Raw genomic sequence first — 26,004 nt, 5'->3', positions numbered from 1 at the left:
TTGAACCAATTTGTGGCAGGTTAGCGCTTACGAACTACAACATATAGCATATACACATATCTAACTACATATATATATATATTATTATATATATATCATATAAAAAATATAACAAATTTTTAATTTGTTATCATCAATCATATATCGTCATATACATATATTTGTTTTGTTTCTCATTCATTTAAGTATGGCTGAAAAAAAAAAATTCATAAACAAAACTCAAAAAATGTGCAACTTTTGTTGTTTTTTTTTCGCATATTTTTCTTTTCTTTTACACACTAAATGTTTAAAACTTATAAAATACTACAAAACGTACGAGATCCAACGAAATCTCATAGCAAATAGAAAATAAAAAAATATTTATATATAGAGCTAAATAGTATAGATATATATAGTATAAACACATGAAATTATAGATGATATTACAAGATATAGATATTAAATTAAGATTAACATTAACATTACAGAAATTATAAAAAAAAACATTGAGTGTTGTTGTTAATGTGTGTGTTGGTGTATAAAAAGGGAAATTTGTAGCGAAAACTGTTTACTGTTTGCCTTTTGCTGACACTTTTTATCATATTTCCATAATGATTATTAATATTTTCTTGTTGCTCTTTAAACAAACACAAATTGCACAAAACATATCAAATATTATGTTAGTTCGTTTTCAGTTAGGCTTTTTCGAAGAGGAGCATATAAAAAACGCTTAGCAGGTGGGCATATATAATTTGTTTAATTTATTAACTAAACTAAACTGAACTGAACTGAACTGAACTGAACTGAAGCTTCTTTTGTTTTTTTGCATATTGCAGCAGATTCCATATTTTTTTCTTGTTTTTTTTTTGTCTTTTTTTTATGGAGCATAAATTTTTAACAAACGTAAAAAGTTTTGGTGTTTCTTTTTTGTTTTTTGTTTTCGTTTTGCCAATTGCACTTCTTGTTGCTGTTGCTGTGTGTGTGTGTGTTCGTGTATGTGTGTGTGTAATTGTTTTGCTTTTAAGGTATTTCGAAACATTAAACTTAATGTTGTAAAAAATAGAAACAAACAAAAATTGTTGTAGAACTACAAGCTTGGTTCACAAGACAACTGATCACTGATCACTGATCACTGATCTCTGATCACGCATAAACGTACGTATTTCATAAATTGTACTTAAAAACTAATTCAAAATCATTTAAGACTCTTTTAACAACAAATAATTTGGTGTTCGAACTGTTTTTGTTTTAGCAGCTGTATTATCAAAATGCAGCTCAAAACAATTCAAACAATTTTCAAAATGAAGCTATGTTTATATAGATGTATATATGTATGTATATATAAATATATATACATATATATATATATATATATGTTATTTACAAAGAACTTGTATTTAAAGTTGATTTTTATATCTTTTCAATTGGCATTTATGACTCGATAACGCGCAGCGTGCGAGATAAAAACCAATATATAGTATATATATATACATATACATACATATATATATATTTATAGCTTCTTAATTTAAGTTTATATATATATATATATATATATATATATATTGATTGTGGCTTGAATACCAAAAAATTCACATAGCAATTGGCTTGACCTTTTTCTTCTTTTTGTATCACTTGTAATCAAGCAAAATGCAAAACAATGAAAAAATACGTACATAGTTACATATATATAGTATATATATATATATATACAGAGATATTTGAACATCAACATGAATCACCAAATTACTTGTTTTTCGCTTTGCAGTTGCAGTCGCAACAGTTTGGAACTGTATGAACGACACTTTTAATTATAATAGTTAAGAGAGATATACATATTTGGGGGCCTGCAGGTCTGGATACCTATGAGAGTTAGCTAGCCATTGGCTTGGACAGTGTGTGTGTGGGAGACTGTGTACTCGTGTGTGTGTTGCCTATTGCGATGTACTAAAATTTGATGGCGATATGGAAGCTGGCGGCGTATCTGTTTCAATACTAAATGCTGCATCGACTGAATCATGGCCATGATGTTCCCTTGATCTGGTTGTCGGTATTGGTGCACTACTTGCCGCTGCCGTTGGTGGCAGCGGGGGTGGCATTAGTGCCGCCTCTTGGGCCAGGCGTTCCTGCTCCTTCTCCAGTTCCAGCTCCTCCTGCAGCTGTTCCATTAAGTGTTGCTTGTTTTGCATCCAATATAGCACTGGTATGCGCAACACAGTGGTCAGCTTGTCATTGTGCTCCTCCAGCGAATTGCTGGCATAGTGCTCGACCAACTTTTTCAGCGTGGGATAGATGTTGTAGGGCGCCGCAAAGCCCAGCCCGCTTTCCGTCTCATAGATAATACAATGATGTATATCCGATTTGCAGACAATAGATAGAGCGTAATGGCCCGCATCTCGAGCTCGTATCAGGAATGTGCCCGTGGGCGCTCCAGTGAGCAGCTCCTCGGCATCGTGTCGCTTGGCATCCTTAATTAGCCACAGTGATTCGTTGCGATGCGGTAGATTCGATGCTTTCTCATAATTCTGCTGCAGCTCGTCGAAGCCCTTCTCCAAAATAACATTCAAATCGTCGTCGGTTAAGCCAAACCCTTTCAGGCGCCTGCAAAATTGAAATAACGACATAATCTTTAGCAACAAATTAACTGGCGAGACCAACTGTCTACTTCGATATGAATCAAATGGCCAAAAGACAATATTTTATGACTTCTGTACATATATAATAGATAAATGTATATTTTTAATCTCATTGATTCTTATCACAATTGCTCCCAATGATGTCACCCTCTCTATAATATATAGATTTACAAATATAATTAACTTTTTTTAAGCCTAAGACAACGAACGCATATTGCCTAATGTTCTTTGTTCTTATCATCATACGCTTATATATATAAATATAACTAGCGAAAGTTGTGCGCGATTTCATTTTAAATGATTAGTAATACAAATTGAATGTTCTTGTATTTAATTTTATCATGAAATATTTAAAACAAAGTAATTTGCGCTTATATATATAGCTAAAACATATGAATAAATAAATAATAAAATATATATACCGAATAAATATTAATAAGTCAATTGAAATGGCGTTATTCTGCCTGTTGATCCTTTTCTAGTATTAGCTCTAAGTACCTAGTACCTTTTATTTTTGCCTAAGGAAATTTAAATTATAAATCCCTTTTCTTTTCCACTAAGGAATTTTTATGTAAATATCCCCAAAAGTAAGTGGCGCTTAATTTAAATGCAAATCTTATGCAAGTAATGTACTCAAAGAAAGGCAATAAATTTGATTTAGTGCTGTAGTCAGCTAAACTGTTTTGGAAAATAAGGCAAGTTACTTATTAGCTAATTAAAGTTAAGAACGTAAGCATTGCCATGTTATGTAACAATAAATATATATTTTATGTTATGTAATTATAAGATTTTCATATAAGAGCTCAAATTACATAAAACACTTTGCATTTATTGTAACTTAGGGAAATTTGGTACTTTTTGTTTTAAGCTAAGGAAATTAGCTAAAATGTACTCAAAAAGTTTGTACAAAGGAAATTAGGTACTTTTTTTGACGAAGGAGTTTTTGTCTAAAAATCCTGTTAACTGAAAGGCGCTAGATTTAAATGGATATATTCAGCTTTCAACATTTTCATTCATTAATTCAGCATTTATTTGTTTTAGACGTGTGACAGACATATATATATTTCTATTTGAGCTATTATCTTAAATTTAATTTCTAGTTTTACGGCTTATTTCCGTATAAGATGTTTCGATTAAGTTATCGGAGTACTCTGTCATATTATACATATAAATACGAACGTCTAATAACTCTTCGAACGGAAATATAGCTAATTTCAGATAATTCTTCTATAGCAACAGCTAATATCTTGCACGTGTTTTTTATTGCTTTTGCTGTTTTGCTTAAAGAACAAAAGGGAAACTAAAAATAAAAGTTTGTTCATAAATTTAGAATATTCTATAAATGAATTTCTAAAAGTGTACGAATACGTCGAAACTAATGGGACTTTTAAAGGATCCCTCAGACTTTTTGACGACCTTCGCTAATGTGTCTTATCTGGGTTTAGCGTACTATGTGATGATAGCGAATTGCTGTTTGTCATCTCAAGGTATGACCTAGGCCTCTGTACAGGGAATTGTGACGCGAATGAAATGAAGAATTTGGAACCCAGGAGAGATACAGAGAGAGTGAGATACTCCTCATAGACTGAAACCTTAGCAATCAGAAAAGAAGGCAAACTACATGCCTGCTCGCATGTATGCCAGTCCAGAGAATTCGTTTCTTTCTAATCTTAATCAAAATAAAGACATTCAACAAAGTAAAGGTTTGCGAATATATAATATATATAGCTATACACACGTGTGTGTGTGTGTGTGTGTGTGTATAAGTGTTAGCTGAGAAAAAGCGAAGGAGAACAACGTTTTTTTAGCACTTGGCAAACAAAAAATGCTCGTCAGCAAAAGATAACGATATAGTGCCTTATCTGCTACAATGCGCAACAAGCCAATAGAGACAACTAGAGGGACATATACATGTATACATATATACATATATACATATATAGATATATATATAAATATATATATGTATGTATGCAGAGTCGAATTATAGTTTAACCATAGCCGCCTTTCCGCAACAATTAGCAGTGACAAATGCTTAGAATATGACATAGACAGAAATATATATATTATATTTAGTTGCTAGGCGCTTCGCTCCTTCAGATAAGTGCTACGATATATAAGCCTTAGTTACTAGACTACAAAATAAAAAAAGTACACGAAAAACTTGTAAGATTCCCGACTATGAGATAAGAGACAGATGTTCAGGTACTACTGCCAAAATTGTAAAGTTCCAGACATAAAGATAATGTATGAATAACAAAAAAACTATTATCTTTGGCAAAAAGAATTCATTTGAAACTACGATAGATATCTATATATAAAGATAAATCTATGTATCAATATTTATATGGACACATTTTCATAATAAACTAACTAGGCATAATAACCTTCTTTTGTCTGTTTCTGTTTCCCAAAGTTCTATTCCCTTCCACTTCCTGCAAGTTTGGTTTTATGGTATGTTAGCCTGTAAATGTCTTATATAATATAGTAATACGATCCAGCTGATTACAATTTAAGCAAGAAAATGTCAAATTACATAGACAAGTTTATATAACTAACTGTAATGAATCAGCGAGTCAGCTAGTATATATACTAACCAAATTTGTTTCGCTCTCTTGATTATAAATATATATATATATATATATATATATATATATATATATATATATATATATAGACAGGTATTCTATATAATAATCTATACGTAACTGGGCCGTCAATATAAGGAATTTCTCAATATCTAGGGATCACTTGAATAAGCTGGCTTTACTGACTTAATATATATCTATACACCCCTAGGCAGCGATAAATGTATAATTCCCAAGCAGTTAGGGAACAGATGTGTCGTAAGACTGATAAAATGGAAAGCTTTCAGGGTATTTTTGGTTCTTAACAAATAATAAAAAAGATTTAATCTACGCGTAGATAAAGTCGTAGACAAACTGTTGCTAAAATGTATCAAATATACTTATAAATATACATATGCAGTTGAGTCAAAGTTCTAATGTGGTTCAAGGTTTCGCCAATTAACGTTATCATCAACGTCATAATCAGCATTATCATTATTATCATCGATGACGAAGCGCACATAACAGTACGTACGATTAGCTCAATGAATGACATGAGCTTTAAGTTAAAGTTAGGATTAAGCGAGAGCTGAGCTTGAGAACAGACTCTCATCTGTGTATGCTGTAGACTATATAGATTACTGATTGAGAGCTATAAAGCATTTAAATGCTTCTACTTAATTCACTTGTGAGCAATTTCTCTTGGTAGCTAATGCGAATTTCTTTTGTTATCTGATTTGAATTTGTATATAAATGAAGCCTTCGCTATATATAACTAAACCTTAGCAATTAAGTCATTTACTCTAATATATCTACAAATAATATATCTCTTATAATATTAAACGATTGTCTAATGTTTACCTGTGCATATAGATATAAAAACTATGTGCTAAATGCTTAAATGCTTTTATCAAGAATGTTCATGATAAAAATAGAAAAGTTTTTCTATTTTGATTTTTGTTTCGGGAATATTGAAGTACATACAATATATTCTTAAGCTATTTCTATGATTCTATACAATATTATCCTAATGAAGTGGTATAAAAATTATTGTTACTGATATTATAACTATTTGTGAATAGTTGTCACGAAGGAAGGAAATTGAGTTTCTTGGCTAAGCATGCGGCGTAGCTAAAGCAGAGAGTTCTGCCTAACAGATAGTCTTTGTAGATATTTATAAAGAGAATATCGTTTATCATATATCCTAATTGGACAGTGGCTTGTCTACAATCTATTTGTGAATAGCTTTTTCAGGTAATATTCAGAAATGAAGGAAACTATGTTTCAAGAAGTAAGCTTAAGGCATAGCGAAACCTGAGGGTTCCGCCTAACAGCTAACTTGCACGAGCGCCAAGAAAGCTTCCATTGTACATTTATATATAGAATATCGTATATCATATCGTTTATCGTTTATAATATATCGCATTCAGACAATGCATTGTCTTGTTACCTGCCTCAACTGCTTATCAAGCATTGTCACTGGCTTTATGGAGGAACATTTCTTGCAGTTACCGGCCGACGAAGGAACGGCTGGGGAGTGGGGTGTTGGGGCGAAGGCAAATGCTCGATGTATACTATATAGCGTATATATTACATGCGGGCAGCACGTAGCCCAGTCAGCGTGGCGAATTTGCAAGCCGAAACCAGACGAGCGACGGGCTACATTTTCTATTATTATCGGTCAAAAACGGCAAGGCAAAGGCAAACGCAAAGTCAAATGCAGCTCCAAACAGCTGAAGAAGAAGGCAGTCAAATGGCCAACAACAAGCGAGCCGCGTGAAAAATGAGCCAGAACCCTGAAGCATTAAAATTCCTTGCCTGGCATAAAATGCATTCGGCAAATATAATATAGAAATATATATATATATATATATATATATATATATATTCTGTATATATATATAGCTCGTTGAGCATGTAATGAACGAGTGGTGGAGTGACTGACTAAACCGCTTGGCCTGTTCAGCTGCAGTTATTTTTTATTTGTCTATTTCGCTGACGCAGTCGTATGATATATGTAGATATATATATATATATATATATATATATATATATATATATATATATATATATATATATACATATAAATATATATTTATATATATATATATATTTGTATAATGCTTATATTTATATATATGTACGTGTATGACGTCAGCTATATGCACTTACTCAATGTGTTTGTCCTTGCATAATTGCAATTCCTGTAGCTCCGGTTTGCTGGCATTTATTTGACGTTCAAGCAACTGCTCCTCCTCTTTGCGTATCTTAATATCCTGATTGAGTAGCTCCATTTTCGTATGCATCACCTCCAGGTGTGCTTTCATCCTTAACAAATTTTCGCGCATATGATGTTGCACGTCTTGCCGCGAACATTGCGCACTGCCCGCACCGCCAGTTCCTGTTCCACTGCCTGTTGTATTTACAGGTGGTTTACTCATGAACGATTCTATCGATGCGATTTGATTGCGAAACATATTCTCCGCATTGCCAAAAACACTTTGATGCAGCTTTTTTTCAGCTAGCTCTTCGCGTATGGCATTAAATGAGGTCTTCTTTTGATCAAGCGCCTGCTCCTGTTGCAACAGCAATTGGGAGCATCGCACGAATGCATCGCTTAATAAGCGTAAATCACCTTGTGGTTGTGCATCGTCGTAAAAGGGACAAACGATCGGATTACTGAGCGTTATATCGAGCGTTTTGTTGTACATTTTCAGTGAATTGGTCATATAATGATTGATCATTTCAACCACTGAGCTGAATTGAAACTTTTCAACAAACCCATAATTGTCATTGATTTGGCAAATTTTAATAAGCTTCTCGTTTCCATCCTTCATCAGAGTCAACGTATATTCGCCCTTCTGCAAAAAGCATAAATTATATTTATGTTAATATTTTATTAATATACTTTCAATTTGTTTTAATTAGTTACCTTTGCTTGCGCATCGCGCACTAGAAAACTTCCATCCGGTTGACCAAATAATTTGTTTTTAGCTTGTTCGCGCGTTATGTTGCCCCAGTACCACGGAGCTGACCGCAGTTCATCCTTTTTTGTATCTCTTACCATAGACGCCGGCGCCTGTGGCCTCATCGTTGAATAGTGCAGCGGCGAGGGATGCACTAAAAAAATTAAATAAAAAGCGAAAACACATACAAAATTGGGGTAGGGCGAAATCATATTTTAGTTTGCTTAAAATCAACACACACATACACTTCCACACATGTACAAGTATTACATGCTTGTATTTGTATGCATGTGTGCGCGTAGCGGCTTTTGCTTGTTGCCAAGCGCCCCCGAAACGCATTTGAAAAGCGAATACGTTAGGCATCAGCCCTTTTTTGTTGTTGTTTTTCTTCTATACTCACTTTTGATTTTTCGTTTGTTGCCCACTATTAATTGGAGATTTCTTGTTGCCCAAAAAGGTGTATTTTTTTTTTGGTATATTTATATATATTACTTATTTCACGCTTACAATTTAGCGAGCACCATCTTTCTATTCTCAATTTCGCGAATCAACTGAGAAACTCGCAGGCAAACACACACTTGTACACATACACGCACACAATCGAATTCACACATGCACACAAAATATACATATAAACTATAGTTAAAACAATTAATAGCGTGCAGGAATCGGTAGTTAAAAAAGGCCTTCACTTTTCTTCTTATTCGTTGTAATCAAATCGTTTTAATTTGTATTTTTGTATTACTTGTATTTTCTTATTATTTATTATATTGAAATCACAATCAGCACACCATTTCTTTTTTTTGTGGAAGAAATCGTCCTCAACACTGCTTGGCACTGGCACTGAATAGCATGTTGCGGCAATTTTACGCTTTTCAACACTTTTGGTGAAACTCACTAAAAAATACCGCAAGACTTGCGGACTACAGACCACATTTCCTAATTTAGTATATTTTGTAGGCATATTTGGAGTTATTAAGGGTCTTCTACATACAATTTAATAAATGTATGTTAAAAATTAAACTTTCATTTAATTGCCCAACGAAATTAAATAATAACAGAGAAAAACAAATATAAATGTATGTTTAGTTCCGACTGTTGAATATGTTGTTCAGTTAGACTATCGTAACTTGATCCACAGAAATCTCTTTTTGATAATAGTAAAAGACGTTATTTTTCAGTTTGAAAAAATTATTATTTACTTTGGAACGTACCGTTTTTGTTTGCTGTCTATATGCATATACTTTAATAGGGGTGCAGCACGTGGAATTGTAAAAAATTACGAATTAGGAAGCTTCATAACATGGAGATATTCTAACATACAGTTACCATTCCTTGACTTGTATTTTATTTTACATTCAAAAACTTGTTTGTTTAGGTATCTAAGCTACAGCAAGTTTATGGAGTATGAAAAAAGAACCAGAGCAGCATCTGCGTAAATCAACTAAGCAGATATATAAATGTATATATATTCTAAAACAAAAGTGAATATTTTTGCATTCAAATTGGGTTTCAAATAGTTTTTTGATGTCTGCTTTAGTGTAGTTTATAGTCATGTCTGCGATTGCGGTGATAATTAAGATAATTTCTTACTTTAGAAATATATTTTAAGGTTCAACATGTTATTTAGTTTTTTTGTGGCAGGGCATTATTTGTAATTTGTTATGCATATTGTTTTGTTTTATATATATATCCTCCTTAATGTTTTTTTCTTTGCTGTCTATATTTTTTCAATTGTTTAATCTAATGTATTTGTATAATGCCCGATTCCAGCAGCTTCATTATCTTGTCGGCAATGGCTGGATTTTGTAAATGTCTGAAAAAGGAGAAATAGTTCATTTTTAAGAATAATCGACTTTTTAAATGTAAAAAACTTACTCTTTAACAGCATTTGGATCGTTCTGCATCTGTTCAAGTATCATGCGCATAGCCGGATCCTTGAGAATTTGCTGTATTTCCGGATCCGACATGGCATTCTTGAGCACCTCTTGCGGATTACGTTGGAAATTCATTGAACATTGACGATAACCATCGATTGCTTCAGCATTATTTGGATCCAATTCCAGAGCCTTTTGATACGCCGTTGAAGCCTTGGAGGTCTGTTGCATGCCCTGTTGAAATAATTAAGAAATACAATAAGTATACATTTGATAAACCTAATTTATTTAATTAAAATACACTTACTTGCAGAATCTTGCCCTTTCGTATATAACCCTTGATGAATTTCTCATCAAGCTTAATGCATGTATCACAATCCTTCAGTCCCAAATCGAATGCAGCCAACTTTGTATAGCACGCAGCTCGATTGCTATACAATTTGGGATCATCCGGATTACGCTTAATGGCCTCCGAATAATGTTTAACAGCACTGCTGTAGTCTCCTTTCTTGAAGTACTCATTGCCCTTTTCCTTCTCCTCTTCAGCCTTAGCTGGATCAATATATGCGCGTCGCTCTTCCTCCTTGATTTTGGCCTCAACTTCGCTGAGCGAGGTCTTTATCTCCGGTGTACGATGCTCAGACATGGCCTTTTCATAGTAGAATTTAGCTTGCTTATAGTTTTCCAGTTTGCGATAGGTGTTGCCGATACGTGCCAAAGATTTCGCAATTAGCTTAAAATCAGCACGATTTTCGCGTCCCACCTCGATGCCCTTCTCACACTGCTTGATGCATTCTTCGTATTCCTTTCGTTCAAAATATACAGCCGCAATATTGTTATGAAACGTGATATCAGTCGGATCGTGCTCGATGGCGGCATTATAATGAATGAGAGCGGTTTCAAAATCTTTCTTCTTATAAGCGGCATTGCCTAGTTCTTTTTCCTTTTTGGCAAAGTACTTTTTACGCTCATCCTCGCTCATATCCTCCACTCGCGGCTCAGCGGGCTTTGGGGGCTCATATGCTTTGGACGGCTGCGATTTCCTTTCAAAACTAGAGGTGCCCGATTGTGGATCAACGTCCATTGGTATATCGGTTCGTGAACGCATCATATTCAACACAGATGCAGTGAACTCCTGGCAGCCTTGCAAAAGAATCGCATTATGTGGATCGTACTTCAAACCTGGTTGAGGAGCACACAAAGACACAAGTGAGGTTATGTTTGGAAGAGGTCAAAGTAAATAGGCATATGTAACACAACTTACCCTCGTTGTAGGCTTCCAGGGCCTGCATATAGTCTCGTAGACCAGCGGCCGCAACACCTTTGCGTGAATAACCTTTGGGCCAGCTGGGATTCAAAGAAATCGTCTTCTCAGCGTCTTCGAGAGCTTCTTTAAATCTTCCAGCCTTGGAGTAGGCGGCCGATCGGTTACTGTAAAGAACATGATTTTTGGCGTCCAGCGCAATGGCTTCTGTATATGCAGCAATCGCCTCATCAAACTTCTCGGCATTTAGCGCTGTGTTGCCCTTTTCCTTCAGTTCGTTCACCTGCAATTGAACGCAGAGCAAAACGTTCGCAGATGAGAATCATTTTACTTGCTTGCTTACTATTTTAAAACGTACCTTATCCATTTTTGCTATTAAGATCGCCTGCTTTACTGATTAAAGTCTTTAATGCTCCTAAAAACACGCTAGTGACCACACAAAGTTGTGAGCTTGTGAAAAATGCAAAAAATGCCGCTGTCGGATTTTTCTAGAAATGCATGAGTCGTGCCTCGCTCTGCTCTCGTGCTCTCGCACACGCAAATGTCAGATGCGGAACGTTGCCAACACTCTCCGTAACAGGTCGCGCGCTGCCAGATCGTAGTTTGGTACAAACATATAAAAAAAATATTAATTAAGAAATTATTGTTTGAAATTGTTTTATGTTTGTGGTCACAAAGGTACCAAAAATAAATATATAAAGAAATATATACATATATATATGAAATATTTTTCATTGAGTTGCTTGTTGTTCAATGTCCGTTGATAAGTCAGTTGGCAGCGCCGAACAGCTTACTTGAATTTATTTTGAAGCTGGCAACGCTGTCGCAAAATACGACAGACGCTGCTTTTTGCGTGCGCCTGGAAAACTTTATGTTAGAAATTTGTCAAAATATATACAAAATACGGCATTGAACGAACTTCGCTGCAAACGGCACGCAAGAAAGGCTAATCGTTTTAAACAGCAGCTCAATACTGTAGCAACGTAATGGCCGAATATTTGGCATCTATTTTTGGCACAGAAAAGGACAAGTAAGTAATAAAAAGAAAGAAGAAAAATATATAAATCCGCATGCTCTCTATTTGCTCCTTCTGTACCTTTTCCGGCATATAAATAACAAACTATTTACATATTGCAGAGTCAACTGCTCGTTTTACTTTAAAATCGGAGCGTGCCGGCATGGCGATCGCTGTTCACGCATACACAATAAGCCGACATTTTCGCAAACGGTGCTGCTGCAAAATCTCTACGTAAATCCTCAAAATTCAGCGAAATCGGCGGACGGCTCACATTTGGTAGCGAACGTCTCCGACGAGGAGATGCAGGAGCATTACGATAATTTCTTTGAGGATGTTTTCGTCGAGTGCGAGGACAAGTACGGAGAAATTGAAGAGATGAACGTTTGCGATAATCTGGGAGACCATTTAGTTGGCAATGTGTACATCAAATTCCGTAATGAGGCCGACGCCGAAAAGGCGGCAAATGATTTGAACAATCGTTGGTTTGGCGGACGACCGGTTTATTCGGAATTGTCGCCGGTTACCGATTTCCGTGAGGCCTGCTGCAGACAGTACGAAATGGGTGAATGCACACGTTCCGGCTTTTGCAATTTTATGCACTTGAAGCCCATCTCTAGAGAGTTGCGGAGGTACCTTTATTCGCGTCGGCGACGCAATCGTTCGCGTTCCCGTTCTCGTTCCGGTGGACCGCGGCGACGATCACGAAGCCGGTCGCCGCGCCGTCGACGCGAAGATCGTGGCATCGGCGGCGGCACTGACCGTGGCGGCGAGCGCGGCATTGTTGGCGGCACGGATCGTGGCGGTGAACGTGGTATTGGAGGTGGCACGGATCGAGGCGACCGTAATAACGATCGTGATGGCAACGATCGAGATAGACGTAAAGGAGGAGGAAGTGGTGGCGGCGGAGGAGGAGGGGGTGGCGGTCGATATTAATGGTCCAAAAAATTGTTTGGACTTCGGACTATCTATCAACTACATTATTGGTGGCAATGTGAGAAAAAAACGGACAAAAGAACGCCAACTATCGTGTATTTCGCAGCTCTGCAAAGTCTCTTTTTGTTTTTTTATGATTTAGTAAGGGGTGTCCACCACATATGTACAAACCAACCGTGACACGATGTGAATTATTTTATCGAGCGCCCATTAGAATTGTAATTACTTATACACACATTCGTAATAATAAAATTGAGTAATAATTATAAAGATTATATAGAAAAAGAAAGAGAAAACAGACATTGTGTGAACGTCGTGTAAATCAAGTCTTCAGCTTAAAACTGCGTGGGTACATTTAGAGCTAGATTTGGCGCGCTTCTTATATTGGCTGCTGTAGCACAAGTCACGAAAGCTTTGAATCTGATTCCGGTGCCTCCAGCGTTTACGTTGTGTGTGTATCCAGTACATCCGAACTTTTCTTCGTCTCCGTTTCTCGCGCTGCTTTTAACTGTTTGGTCATGTCGATTTGTTGCTGCAGTGCGTAACGGTTTTCGTGTTTGCGTCGTTGTTGCTGCTCTACGTCACGTAACACACCCTCATGCAGTTTGTTACTGTAAATGTATTTCGATTAATACTTAATTTCATTGAAGAATTTTGTACACTTGCCGGTCGTCCGACTGTTTATAGTGAACATATCCTATAATGGCTGTTGAAACGCAGACCGCTAAGCCTAATGTCACTTTTGATGCTAACGACATTGCTTCTGATTGATATGTTTGATAATGGGCTGTTTAATTTTGATACGGATTTACTTTAATATGTCTTAGCGATTGTTACGACATGACTTTTTGAAGCATCACAACTCCTCGAGAAACTGGGAGAAATGAAGAAATGCCGCCAGTGTTATATATTGTAAGGCAACTTCTTGAAACACTCTCTTAATAGAAGTACTGCGGCTTATTTTTATATATTTCTATATACTTTTTTGATTCTTTTAACAAATAACAATTCATTCAGTAAATAATAAAATCCTGCTCAGAATGGTCGATAGACATAACAAAGCACGAGGGCTGCAGCATAAAACAGCTTATTTGATAACAATGTGCGATAACGATAGCACAAAAGGCGCGAACTTTTATATCGATTTAAATGCTTGTTTACACAAGCTGTTATCTGTGGGCAAAATGAATTTTTTGACGCAGTATTGCGTATGGGTTTGTTTGTTTAGTCCATGCATAGCTACCCTATAACTGTTATGTTTGGCCAAACAAATGTTGAACTGTTGCCACTAGTAACGCAACTGAAATATGTACAAGTTTTGGACATGCGCATCAGTTGCACGCAATGCGAAGCAACAGCACAAGTACAAATGTGTATGTGTGTGCGTGTGTGAACGAAAGTAAAAGCAACATCGAGCCAATGCGGCGTATGAGCAACATCCAGTGCGACTCCAGTTTTCCATACGCTCAGTTCTCTGCGCGTAACAAAAAAAAACAGCAAAAAAAAATATAAAAAAAAATAGATTAAAAAAGTGAACTATATAAAAAATCAAAATTTACGTGTTGTCCGTCGTGTGCGCAAAAAGATTTGTTTCGAAATTCAAACAATTGAAGCAATCAACAACTAGCCATAAAATCCATTAACTTATTAACATATGTAAAAATTATAAACATCGAAAGGCAAATTCTCATAAATTTATGTGGCTTGCTCAGCATTTGTTTATGCATTTTGAAATTTCAGTTTTTTTTTTTAGACTTTAGGCCAGTCCGAGTTTTTAGCTGTTCTTCTCTGTCTTTATCTTTTTTAAATATTTATGTCAAATATTGATTTCAAGCTTTAAGAAACCTAATGCCAAGACTTAAAGCTTTTGCGACACCTTTGTCCACCTTGGCTTTATTTGTTTAGTTTTTTTTTATCTTGAAAATATGGGTTAACAGGGTATAATGCTTTAACTGCTCTGTATGTGACAGATAATAGGAAGCGTGGTAGAGCACTTATATTGTTGAGAAGGATGTATCTGTCCTTATATCTGTGTATTCGCTTGTCTAAATGCCTCTGGGAACTTAATACTTTAGAGCTTTTATCCAAGAAAATTATATGTAACTTAAGTCATAGTAGATTCAGTTGATCGATAACAATTCGATTTCATCTCTTCTCTCTGGAGTGAGAATCACTCATAGGTCACATAAATCACATTATCTAGTCGGGCACTTTCGGCTAAAATTCTTTTCTAATTTTCATATTTATTTTTCATTCAAGTTACGAAAAATTGAAGATTTTGCCAATATTTAACCGAATTAAACTAGTTCTTAGCTAAAGTAAAGTCCCATATATACTATAGATTTAGAGCTATACAAGATGACCAAAGTGGAGCTTTATAAATCGCGTGTCTTTGTGACAATCATTCATCTGTGTGCGCTGGGACAATTTGCCTATGGACTCTATTACAGCAGCTTTGAGGTGCAACGTAGCTATAAATTAAAGACGAGCTTCAGTCGTCGCTTGGTGCCGGAAACTTTTCCACAGAAACTGAGATTTCTCAGCTATTGGTCGCTGGTAAGTTGAAGAGTACAAGATCAATATATATAATAAGGAGAATATATATATAAATATATATATATATATATATCATATGCTATACACATATATAAATCGTGGTCATTATAAAATGACGGAAATACGACGACCACAGCCGCAATTCGTTTCAAGTGTGTTCCACAATTCAATTATACAAGAAACAAGTAGAACTGCAGGAGCAGAAAGCATACCACTAGAGCACACCCTGTAACTAGCTACTATGGTTGTCTCATTTCCCAGTAATATCGATTTTTATCGATATCTGGAAAACTTAACAAATGCAATAAATTGCCGCACATGCTAACCATACACACTCAGACATTTATAACCTTGTTGATATTTTAAAATCGATATTTATCGATATCAGGCAAATAGTATAAGCTAGTAAAATATGCAAAAATTTTATTAATGATGTGGTCTACTACTTTCAATACATGCAGACATCATGTTTTTGTTCTTCTTTTAAAATCGATAATTATCGATATAAACAAATATATTACACCGACAAAATTTGAGGCAACATTTTTAATAAGAAAGCCTCTGCGAAAATTCATTGTCGATTGCCTCATTCCAACATCGATATTTATCGATAACATAACAATCTAGCAAATATAGGTCAATCGAATCTATATGATAGCCAACATTCTACTACTACTACTTTTAATACTTGCAGACCTCATGTTTTTGTACTCCTTTTAAAATCGATATTTATCGATATAAACAAGTATTATATTACACCAACAAAATTTGAGGCAACATTTTTAATAAGAAAGCCTCTGCGAAAATTCATTGTCGATTGCCTCATTCCAACATCGATATTTATCGATAACATAACAATCTAGCAAATATAGGTCAATCGAATCTATATGATAGCCAACATTCCAATTGCCCTTGTTGATCGTTCGTAAATGTTTACAGGGTATAATCAGATTTTTATTATTGTCTCCCATTTATGTCTGCCATATGTTTGTTTATTTGCCTGCTGTGTCGATTTCGTTTTATTTTTTCTGTTCTTTTTTAATCATCTCTCGTGCTGAGGGGTCAACAACTGGATGCAATTTGGGACGGGGCAGTTGGTGTATCTTGCAGATATATTTTCCATGAACGTATCTTACGGATACATTTTAAATGGCATTCATTCCATTATCCAGCCATTCAGTTGTTGTCGCTGCAAAGTGTTACACAGCAACACACACACGCATACACTCGCAAAGAATTTGCAATATTTATTTTCATTGCGCGAAATTTCCGTAAAAACACAGAGAGCAAAAGATTTTTTTTTAATTTTATTGAATTGTAAAGCTGGCCACATATCAAATTGGACCACAAACAAAAGGCCGCCAGCATCTTCGTGGCCGATTTTATTGGCGTTGATAGATGCCAGATTATCTTAAATATGCCCCGCAGCGGATTGGGAGAGCTGTGGCTGGGCGCAACTCATTTACATGTCGTAAAATATTTTGAGCATTCGATTCGATCATCGATTGGAATTTTCACAGAGCACTTGGCGAATGAAAACGAATAAATCATGAAGCTTAGATAATATCATTTAGATATTCTGCTGTATGATTGATGCTTTGGCTATGATTGACTTATCGCATTTACTATTAAATTGACTACTGAATTTCACAGGCAAGTAAACCTAATTAAGCACAGTGTAATTGCGATGAACAATTGATCTTTGGTTGAGTTATTGATTGATAGAATTCAAGCAGCGATTGACTGCTGGCCTAATAGAATGATCAGTGATTGATTCTCTGCTTGACAGCTTGATTGATAGTTACTGAATGGGTTGATCTCTGTTTGATTGAGCTATAGCTTACTTGCTTGACGGATTGTTAGATTTGTCCCGACTTTAGCTACCCCTTCCTGACTGTGTCACTTGCTGATGTACTAAGTGAGTTACTGATTGCAATACTTCATGACTGATTGAGTGAATGGACAGCAACTCTGAGTGATCATCTCTAATTGACAGATTTTATGACTACCTGACTGATTAAGCTATTGATTGACTTGCTCTTACAGATTCATCCCCACTCGAATTAAGTGAGTGAATGAGTTGAGTTAATGATTGTTCGACTAATTCACCAACTGCTTGAGTGTAAGAATATAGCAGTAAAAATCTACTCAATGGGTAATCCATGACATAAATGCATCAAAGTTAATCTACTTTAACCAATCTGCTCAGCTCTTTTCTTTATATTTTCTTGCTCAAACTGCATAATATTTTTAGTATAGTCTTTATATGGCTTAGTTCTTCTATCTATAAAGCAAACATCTTCTACGCTACTTAAGTTCAAGTATTTTCTAAATAAAAAACTTTTCTTACATTTTTTTAAGGCTTATCTTTAATTTTTTTCGACCTTGCGCGCCCTTGATTTATAATCTCAATAAATTCTTTGATCTTCAGTAAAAAAAAAAAAAATAAAAAAAGAAACAAAAACAAACGAGAAAAAAGTGCTTTCCATCTATTCACAGATAGCTCTGCACGTGGATTTGGTTTTGGGTTTGGATTTATTTTTTTGCCATTTGTTTTTGTTTTTGTTTTTGGCAAATGGCTTTCATGTGGAACCCATGGCACCTCGCATAGCCGGATCATGCACACGCACCATTACCATCCGGTTTTTTTGCTATTGTTTTGGCATACCAAATGCTTCTTCCTCTTCTTTACTTCGATTGTTTATCTCTGAATGAAAATAAACGCTGTTCCCCTCAGCTTTGCTCAAATACAAATGCATTGTGATACAAAAGAATCAACTATGCCAGGCAGTACGACTGTGTAGCAGAGCAGCTATACAATAGTGTAGATATATGCATAGTTATATAGATATATTCACGTGTGTATTGAATATTTGCATATATATGGCCACACGTTCGTCTCCTTCGCTGACTTTGAGCAATTTATTACTTGAGAAAATTTATTGAAAATCATCTACAGATTTAAAGCTAGAACAAAATGATTTGGTTGACCGACAAATTTTTGAACTACCCAAATATTATTTTCAAGAACTGTATTTGTAAAATCAATGTACATATATTAGTCAGATTCCTTATTGAATATAGCATTTCATTTAGTTTAGCCTCTCTGTGAGCCAATAAAAAAGAAGCTGCACTGAGCCCTCAAATCATATTAAGAATTTTGCTATTCTAAAATTTAGAGTTAGACATTATATATCATACAAGTTAAGCTGCAAAACATTTTTAAAATTGTTTATAAAATATTTATTTGTCATTAAGTAATTGTTGTTTGAATTTAACTTAAACCGTTCATAGAGCCTTTTACCCTTCACCCTCTCCCTTTCTCTACCTCTCTCTCTCCCTCTTTCTAGCTTAATTTCTAGAAATTTATTTTAAACAAAAGATATTTTTGACAATTCATAAAAAGCTAAATCAATTTACTTAGTTGCACAGCTAAAAGTCGAAATGTTTAAAATTTCTTTAATGCCCCAACATTTTTAGTTCGTTTTCGCCTCGAATTGAAAAATGTGAAATAGAAATTTGTTGAAAATTTGTTTAGATTTTTATAGGGTTGTTTTCTAACTTAATGTGTTCAGTCAAATAGATTGGCCAATTGATGCATTGACTGATTGATTGGCAAGCTGTTTGATTGACAATACTGGCTAACATCATTTGGTTTGCTGTGCTGCAACAAAAAGATTTTTTATATAGCTTTACCCTACTTTACTCTAGTACTCCATCAACTACTCCTGCTCTACAAAAGGTTTTCAAATTTTTTTCTTATCTTGATTTATTGCTGAGATATTGGCTTTAGAATTCAGCGCATATACTTGAACATCTCCTAGATCTCTCACACTTGGGACAATCTTTCAACATGTCTGTCATAGTAGATTGAAGAGCTTCGCAGTGGAGGCGTAATCTATATTTTTAAAATTTAAAATTGTAATATTAAAGTCAAAACTATGATATGATATTGTCTTAGTGTTAACTAATTCAGCCCCAGCTCAACTCTTGTTGGCCAGTGTAAGTGTTTGCTGTGGCTTGTGTTTAAGCTGAAGTAACGCCCCCAAAACTGGGGCAGCTCTGCCATAGCATCATCCCATATTGTCGTTCTTTAGTCTACAATTTGCCCGACAGTCGAAATGTTGCAATGGATTTTTGTAGCGCTGTTCGCTTTGCTCGCGCTGGAGGCGGAGACGACCAACATCAAGTGGCACAGTGTTGGTGCCGCATTCGATAATGCCAATGCCTGGCTGGATGATTATTTGCCCTGTGCACAGGACTTGGTTGTCTTTCCCAGCTATTATCCAGCTGTGTTGCCATTGCCCAAGCAGCTGGCCGTGGGCGGATTTGTGCTGCCTCGCTTGGGCGGTCTGCTGCTGGCAGAGGATGCTACCATAGAACTGGGATTGGGCACAGGCTTGAATAGTGCTTGTGGCAGCAGTGAGAGACGCGCCTACTTGAAGCCAGCCAAGACGAGCAAGTGGTTTGATCCGAGCAGCTGGCGTGGGCAGCCCAGCAGCAGCAGCAGCAGTGCCTCCACCTCCAGCTCGGCCATCGATAGCTACTTTGACTTGGACCGTGTGCCCTGCGACGATGAGCATGTGGTGATTAGTGGAAACAGTGGTGCGCTCTCTTTTGACTTGGAGAATGTGCAGTTTCTACGTTTGGGCCAGCTCATCCTAGCGGGCTCCTCCATTTCCCGCAACTATCTGCAGGAGCTGCTCAGCAGAGATTTGGGTCAATTGCTCTTCCATAATGCCCAGAATGTGTTTGTGGAGTACTATAGAGGTGAACTATGTGGCTGTCACAAGGACTACGAGCATTTGCTGGAACTTGTCTGTTCCCACGTGGAGCCTCAATGCGAAGTGCCACATTGCGTCTCTCCACTGCGTACAAACGACGGCTGCTGTTTGGTCTGTGGCGCGATGTTGCATGTGAATAGCGAGCATTGCGTGGAGGAGGATCGCAAGAGCTTGATCACTCTTATCGATAGTTTTATGGCCAAGGAGCAGCTGCAGGATGAGTTGCAGTTGCATGTGAACTATGTCGGCTCGAGTGCGTTTGGCAATGCTCTGCAGGCGATTGTCGTGGATCGACGTGGCTACAGCGAGCGCAGCGTGGAGTTTATGAAACGTTTCGCGGCGCAACGGAATCAAAGCAAATTTCTGGCTCAACAGAAAAATCTGAAACTCTTCTATTCTGGCCATCCATACAATCCCAATGTGAGCTTTGCCTCGGTGCTGCTCATACTCTTCTGTGTGGTGCTAGTGGGCGTCGTCTCTTTGATTATGCTCGCTCACTTTATGCCGCAGAACCCGTATCTGAATCGCATACCACAATGGATACACAATCCCAGACGTTGGCGCTGGCATCACCTGGATTTGCGTTTGCCGCAGAATTTGCTCTTCAATCGATTTGATAATGCGGCAGCTGGAATGGGAGTGGGAGGAGCAGCTGGCAGTGCAGTAGAACGCCTGGCTGTCATTGGCTATGATGCGGAGAGCGAAGAGGTGCGTGAGCGCGCTTTCAATAATCCCATGTTCGAGCAAGCCGAGCAGGTGGCAGCCATTGAAGAGCAGCCGGAGACAACTGCAATGTCAGCCAAGGTAGAAACTGGGCAATTGGACAGCTGCAGCGTGGAGGAGCAGGAGCTAACAGAAATCAATTTGGAGTCCTCTGACGGCGAAAGTGAAGACGAGGCGGAAACCAAGGAATGACAGAGAATATAAATATGAAATCTTAATCATGATAGCAAAAGATATTTCTATTTTATAAATATCTATCGAAAATTATAACAGATTTCTAGAAATCTAATTTAATAAATAAATATAAATACTAAACGATCAAATTTACTATCTATGAATATTTATAATTTGAAATAATAGAATTTTAGTGCAATTATTTACTTCAGAAATTTCTGTTGAAAGCATAATTGTGTTAGCGATTACCACAAATATAAATATAAATATCGATTACTGCTCATCTGAATAATGGATAGCGATTAGATGCATGTGTTAGTGGTGCGTCACATCGCTTGGGCTTGTCCCTTGACCTTCACGCGGCTTTCAAACGAAGCTCGCAATTCAATCGATAGTTCGCATTAGTTGCGGCGACAACATATTCAATGGCTCTTATGCAGCTAGACACATCTATATATAGCACCCCCTTCCCACTTATAAACATGAAACAAACTTCGAGTGGTCTCTCATCTACTGTAGAGGTGAAAGTAAATTTAATTTTCACTCAAAGTTTGCTACGCTTAAACGTTCTCTCTGAACACGATTTTGTTTTTATTGCTCCACTGATAAGCGTTGTTATCAGCGGGTCGTTCATGTGTACATGAACAATTGCACATTTGTATATATAAAATATACACTTAGATTGTTACTTGCGTTTGCAAGATTCAGCCAGCTAATCAGTATGTTGTTGAGTTTGGTGTGTTAAACATGGCAAGATACAAGTCTAAGAACAAGGGCTCCACGTCGCCAGGTTTCAATCGTGCTGTACAATTACTTCTGCATACTACGGCAGTGATACAATTCAACTATGGTGTCTACTATTTTTACAATTTGGAATTGCCAAGATCAGCTTTTCATCCCTACGCTGGCAAATTCAAATTCTTGACCTTTATATGTGCGGTGAGTGCCATTGCAGCCCTGGTTGTATTCGATATCGTTTTATTAGTTTTGTAGCTAACAGCTTTGCTGTGCAGTGCAGTTTGTTAAATTAAAAAAAACGATCTAAACGTCTAAAACGTCTTTTATGTGCTGCAAGTCAAAATCGTAAATATATATAACGTACATACAAATTTATGTATTTATATCACTGATTAACTGAACTTACTCTCAATAAGATTGAATTGTCCCGCTGATAAGAAACGTTATCAGTCACCCACATAGCATGAATTGAAATTTAATGTTTGAATTTAAAATAAATACATATATATATGTATAGTCAGTCAGTCAATACGCTTGCTTTTCACCTGCCAACTAATCAGTAGATTGTGAACTTTTGTGTGTTAAGCATGGCAAGATCCAAGTCCAAGAATGAACGTTCCGCGTTCTTTGTTTTTTATCGTGCTTTGCAACTTCTTTTACATTTAATGGCTGCCTTTCAATTTAACTATGCCATCTACTATTTACATACTCTAGATCTACCAAATTCTATTACATTTGGTGGGCAATTTAAATTCTTAACATTTCTCTGTGCGGTAAGTGCAAATGCTGATGGTTCGAGCGATATGCATTTTTCGCTCGATTCGCCTTCTGTTAATTTAAAAAAAAAATAGATTAAAAAACTTTTCATAATAAAATTTCTAAAATGATGCTAATAATATATAAGTAATCTATTCTACTATAACTCTCATCACAAACGGTGTGTCATCATGACATTAAAGTTTTTAACCTATTGTAAAATTGATAGCAACGAACACTGCTTTGTATTCTAAGCATAGATAACATATAACAGATTTTTACATTCATTTATTATATTATATTTAATTTTTTTAGTTGATAATGAATAATGATTATTAATTATCAATAAATTATAACGATGTTGTTTGTTTTATATATGATACTGTCTATTGTTAAGTTTGGTTTAGTTTAAAGAGCCAAGATCTAAAAAATGTGCCCAAGCGCACAATTTTAGCCAAAAATCGATACTAAAATCCTTGTAAAGTATCGATAGCTTTTCATTTTATGGGCGCCACGGTCACACAACAACGCAACCGTCTTCAGTGTAGTTTTTTTGCTTGCCGGCTGTTGTTCTTGCGGCTGTGAAAAATCAATTATTTGCAACAAAAGAACATATAACTAAATAAAAATGGCCACAAGCACTGCTGCTACGAACTCGCTGTTCAAAAGTGTTTTTGGCGCGTTGCGCACACTGCTGCATTTAACAGCAGCCGTACAGTTCACTTATGGAATATATTATGATTATAAATACGTTGAGTTTCCAACACAAACAAATCCCAATTCAAAATTAATCTATCATCCCTTCGGTGGAAAGTTCAAATATCTTACATTTTTGGATGCGGTAAGCGTACAAAAAATTCTAACTAGCGGCTATTAAAGCTCATTTAGGCCAATTTGAATCTAAACACGTAAGGGTAACCGGTTTGGGTTTTTCTGTTGTTGTCAAGCTTCAGTGATTTAGCAGTTTATACTTTATTCCACTTCAATTGACAGCTAATCAACCCCCTTTTGAGCTATCTGAATAACTTGCGTATCTCTTTGCACTTACAGATAATACAAGCACTGTATTACATTGTCTCCCTCGTTAATGATTTTGTGGGCACAAATGAGCTGGTTCCAAGGCGAGCGCCCGCTATACGCCAATTCAAGGATTGGCTGCTGTCTACACTGGCTTTTCCAGTAGCCCTGAATGTGGGCATAACATTCTGGACTCTCTATGCTATCGATCGTGAGCTAGTTTTCCCCAAGGTGTTGGATCCTGTGTTCCCAAGGTGAGTGGCATAAATTTGTCTACTTATGCATGAATGCAAATTAATACTTTTGCATATCCTTTTACAGCTGGCTCAATCATGTTTTGCATACAAATATTGTTGTCTTCATTGTCCTGGAGATGTTTACGTCATATCGTGCTTATCCATCACGCGCCAAGGGCTTAACTGGTCTGGCCATCTTTATGGGCAGCTATCTAGTCTGGATCCATATTATCAAGCACTACTCCAATGTTTGGGTGTATCCTGTTTTAGAAGTCCTGCAGTTGCCACAGCGTATTGTATTCTTTGTTGCTGTGCTCGGCTTCACCTTTGCTCTGTATCTGCTCGGAGAGTTCATCAACAATGTGGTTTGGGCCAAGGAGGTGAAACTCTCGCAGCGCAAATCCAACTAGGCTGTGTATGTCTTTAAAAATCCCCTCAAATAGTCAATAAAAAGATAACAAATAATAAATTTTACACGAATTGAGAACTTAATTAAATTGTTGTTATCTAATGCCACACACGAACTCTTTAGTAAATTGGCTAAATAGCGTTTCAAGTATTAGATTGCACTTTTGCAAATTGCAAGTTCGAGTATGCGTTGTTTAAATTGTATTAGATGAGCATCATTAATTTATTGCCTAATAATTCATATCAAATGCAAATGCAAAAGCACAGCAAAACAAACAACTTAAAACTTATCTGCGTTAAATTGTAAATTTTAATTCTAGTGTCATTTTAAATAAAAACAATTTAACTTGATTTTTGAAACGCTCTTTTACATATATTCAAATTTTGGCGCCTTAATATCAGTTGAAATTAGAGTAAATCAATTACCAAATTGCAACGCAATTGTTGTTGGATGCTGCGTGGGCGATCCACCACACCCAACACAAAAAAAGCTCGCAATGCAGCCCTGGTACGTGATGAACAGCTGCTTACTGCTCTGTTATGATCGCTACACTACAATTATATGAACTCCATATGCACGCGTGTGTGTGTGCATATGCGTGTGTTTACTGGAATATAAACAACCTGTTGTTAACCTTCCAGATGAAATTTCCAGCTTCTCAACAACTTTGCTTTGCCTTCTTCCGCAGCAGATGTGTCTTCAATTCACAACCAAGTGTGACTTCTGAAAAAAAACCGTTCTAGTCGTGCTCACAGGTAATTTCTTACCTGTAACAAAACTGACCCCACGATGTTTAAGCTACCTGCTGTACAAGTTTGAGCTCAAGCAAGTCCAGAGGCTATTAATTAACCTTTCCAATGTATCTAAGTCAGCTAAATTTTTTGTTTTATATTTTATAGTCAAGCATAGCGACGGTTTGTTTACAGTTTCGTATGCTATATATATAACCCAGCGGGGCGTCTTTTATCTATATATAAACAAATAATAAACTCCATCCAAAATCTACAGTCAAAGCAGGAAAAAATTGTATTTCATTTGGTTTTTATTTATATATTTTGAATTATTATTGTTATTAATATTCTTGACACATCGGCTGCCTTACTTAGACAATCCATATAATATCAATGGAAATGTGAGCTAGGCTGAATTAATTCATAGAACATATTATTCTGGCTAGTCGACAATGTAATACCCTACTACACAATTGGTTTTGAGTTTGATTTTAATCCTTACTATTTATAAAAAAAAATTTAATTTTTTTAAATATTTTTAATTTTAAAAATTTTAAATTTATTAAAATATTTTTATTTATAAAAATATTTTAATTTGAAAATAAAAAAAAGTACAAAAGGCAAGCATTAAATTTTTGAA

At 36.1% G+C, this 26,004-nt stretch overlaps 6 protein-coding genes across 9 annotated transcripts; 3 read left to right on the top strand and 3 right to left on the bottom strand.

Annotated features, from left to right (window-relative positions):
• Nucleotides 1–1,675: 1,675 nt before the first annotated feature.
• On the bottom strand, nt 1,676–8,985 carry LOC111602464 (phosphatidylinositol 3-kinase regulatory subunit gamma). Its single transcript, XM_023319524.2, has 4 exons — nt 8,549–8,985; nt 8,115–8,302; nt 7,355–8,043; nt 1,676–2,580 (listed from the first exon to the last, which is right to left on the bottom strand). Coding segments are annotated over exons 1-4 (1,545 nt in total). The 5' UTR covers nt 8,550–8,985; the 3' UTR covers nt 1,676–1,913.
• Nucleotides 8,986–9,852: 867 nt separating this feature from the next.
• LOC111602473 (stress-induced-phosphoprotein 1) lies at nt 9,853–11,818 on the bottom strand. The gene is made up of 5 exons (XM_023319535.2): nt 11,648–11,818; nt 11,290–11,572; nt 10,333–11,207; nt 10,027–10,259; nt 9,853–9,964 (listed from the first exon to the last, which is right to left on the bottom strand). Exons 1-5 carry the CDS (start codon nt 11,654–11,656, stop codon nt 9,892–9,894), a joined length of 1,473 nt encoding a protein of 490 aa, XP_023175303.1. The 5' UTR covers nt 11,657–11,818; the 3' UTR covers nt 9,853–9,891.
• Nucleotides 11,819–12,076: 258 nt separating this feature from the next.
• Nucleotides 12,077–13,248, top strand: LOC111602470 (splicing factor U2af 38 kDa subunit). The gene is made up of 2 exons (XM_023319531.2): nt 12,077–12,319; nt 12,427–13,248. Exons 1-2 carry the CDS (start codon nt 12,276–12,278, stop codon nt 13,238–13,240), a joined length of 858 nt encoding a protein of 285 aa, XP_023175299.2. The 5' UTR covers nt 12,077–12,275; the 3' UTR covers nt 13,241–13,248.
• Nucleotides 13,249–13,669: 421 nt separating this feature from the next.
• LOC111602471 (protein PET117 homolog, mitochondrial) lies at nt 13,670–14,263 on the bottom strand. The gene is made up of 2 exons (XM_023319532.2): nt 13,907–14,263; nt 13,670–13,851 (listed from the first exon to the last, which is right to left on the bottom strand). The coding sequence occupies exons 1-2, from the start codon at nt 13,996–13,998 to the stop codon at nt 13,683–13,685; spliced, it is 261 nt and encodes an 86-aa protein (XP_023175300.1). The 5' UTR covers nt 13,999–14,263; the 3' UTR covers nt 13,670–13,682.
• Nucleotides 14,264–14,755: 492 nt separating this feature from the next.
• LOC111602502 (androgen-induced gene 1 protein) lies at nt 14,756–24,919 on the top strand. 4 transcript variants are annotated; one of them, XM_023319575.2, is made up of 4 exons: nt 14,756–14,896; nt 15,582–15,796; nt 24,022–24,242; nt 24,310–24,919. In XM_023319575.2, exons 2-4 carry the CDS (start codon nt 15,599–15,601, stop codon nt 24,632–24,634), a joined length of 744 nt encoding a protein of 247 aa, XP_023175343.2. In that variant the 5' UTR covers nt 14,756–14,896; nt 15,582–15,598; the 3' UTR covers nt 24,635–24,919. The 4 variants fall into 4 exon arrangements, with proteins under 4 accessions (XP_023175343.2, XP_023175344.2, XP_023175345.2 ...); XM_023319576.2 differs by lacking the exons at nt 14,756–14,896; nt 15,582–15,796 and adding an exon at nt 22,195–22,416; XM_023319577.2 differs by lacking the exons at nt 14,756–14,896; nt 15,582–15,796 and adding an exon at nt 22,814–22,988.
• On the top strand, nt 19,644–21,577 carry LOC111602501 (protein amnionless). The gene has a single exon (XM_023319572.2). It carries the CDS (start codon nt 19,918–19,920, stop codon nt 21,493–21,495), a length of 1,578 nt encoding a protein of 525 aa, XP_023175340.2. The 5' UTR covers nt 19,644–19,917; the 3' UTR covers nt 21,496–21,577.
• Nucleotides 24,920–26,004: the final 1,085 nt, after the last annotated feature.

The sequence above is a fragment of the Drosophila hydei genome, unplaced genomic scaffold (genome assembly GCF_003285905.1).
Source record: "Drosophila hydei strain 15085-1641.00,03,60 unplaced genomic scaffold, DhydRS2 tig00000172-arrow-pilon, whole genome shotgun sequence".
Lineage (NCBI taxonomy): Eukaryota > Metazoa > Arthropoda > Insecta > Diptera > Drosophilidae > Drosophila > Drosophila hydei.
Note: the sequence above shows the minus strand (reverse complement) of the source record. Positions and strands in the feature narration are given on the sequence as shown.

Bases quoted from the DNA above. Each gene is read 5' to 3' on its own strand.
- LOC111602464 (XM_023319524.2), bottom strand. The intron at 8,044-8,114 runs GTAACTAATTAA...TGCTTTTTGCAG, and splicing joins TGCGCGATGCGCAAGCAAAG to AAGGGCGAATATACGTTGAC. The intron at 2,581-7,354 runs GTAAGTGCATAT...TCAATTTTGCAG, and splicing joins TGCAAGGACAAACACATTGA to GCGCCTGAAAGGGTTTGGCT.
- LOC111602473 (XM_023319535.2), bottom strand. The intron at 10,260-10,332 runs GTAAGTGTATTT...TTATTTCAACAG, and splicing joins GAAAGGGCAAGATTCTGCAA to GGCATGCAACAGACCTCCAA. The intron at 9,965-10,026 runs GTAAGTTTTTTA...CTCCTTTTTCAG, and splicing joins GATCCAAATGCTGTTAAAGA to ACATTTACAAAATCCAGCCA.
- LOC111602470 (XM_023319531.2), top strand. From the start codon at position 12,276: ATGGCCGAATATTTGGCATCTATTTTTGGCACAGAAAAGGACAA. The intron at 12,320-12,426 runs GTAAGTAATAAA...TACATATTGCAG, and splicing joins TTTGGCACAGAAAAGGACAA to AGTCAACTGCTCGTTTTACT.
- LOC111602471 (XM_023319532.2), bottom strand. From the start codon at position 13,998: ATGTCGTTAGCATCAAAAGTGACATTAGGCTTAGCGGTCTGCGTTTCA. The intron at 13,852-13,906 runs GCAAGTGTACAA...ATACATTTACAG, and splicing joins TATAAACAGTCGGACGACCG to TAACAAACTGCATGAGGGTG.
- LOC111602501 (XM_023319572.2), top strand. From the start codon at position 19,918: ATGTTGCAATGGATTTTTGTAGCGCTGTTCGCTTTGCTCGCGCTGGAG.
- LOC111602502 (XM_023319574.2), top strand. From the start codon at position 23,600: ATGGCCACAAGCACTGCTGCTACGAACTCGCTGTTCAAAAGTGTTTTT. The intron at 23,813-24,021 runs GTAAGCGTACAA...TTGCACTTACAG, and splicing joins ATCTTACATTTTTGGATGCG to ATAATACAAGCACTGTATTA. The intron at 24,243-24,309 runs GTGAGTGGCATA...ATCCTTTTACAG, and splicing joins TTGGATCCTGTGTTCCCAAG to CTGGCTCAATCATGTTTTGC.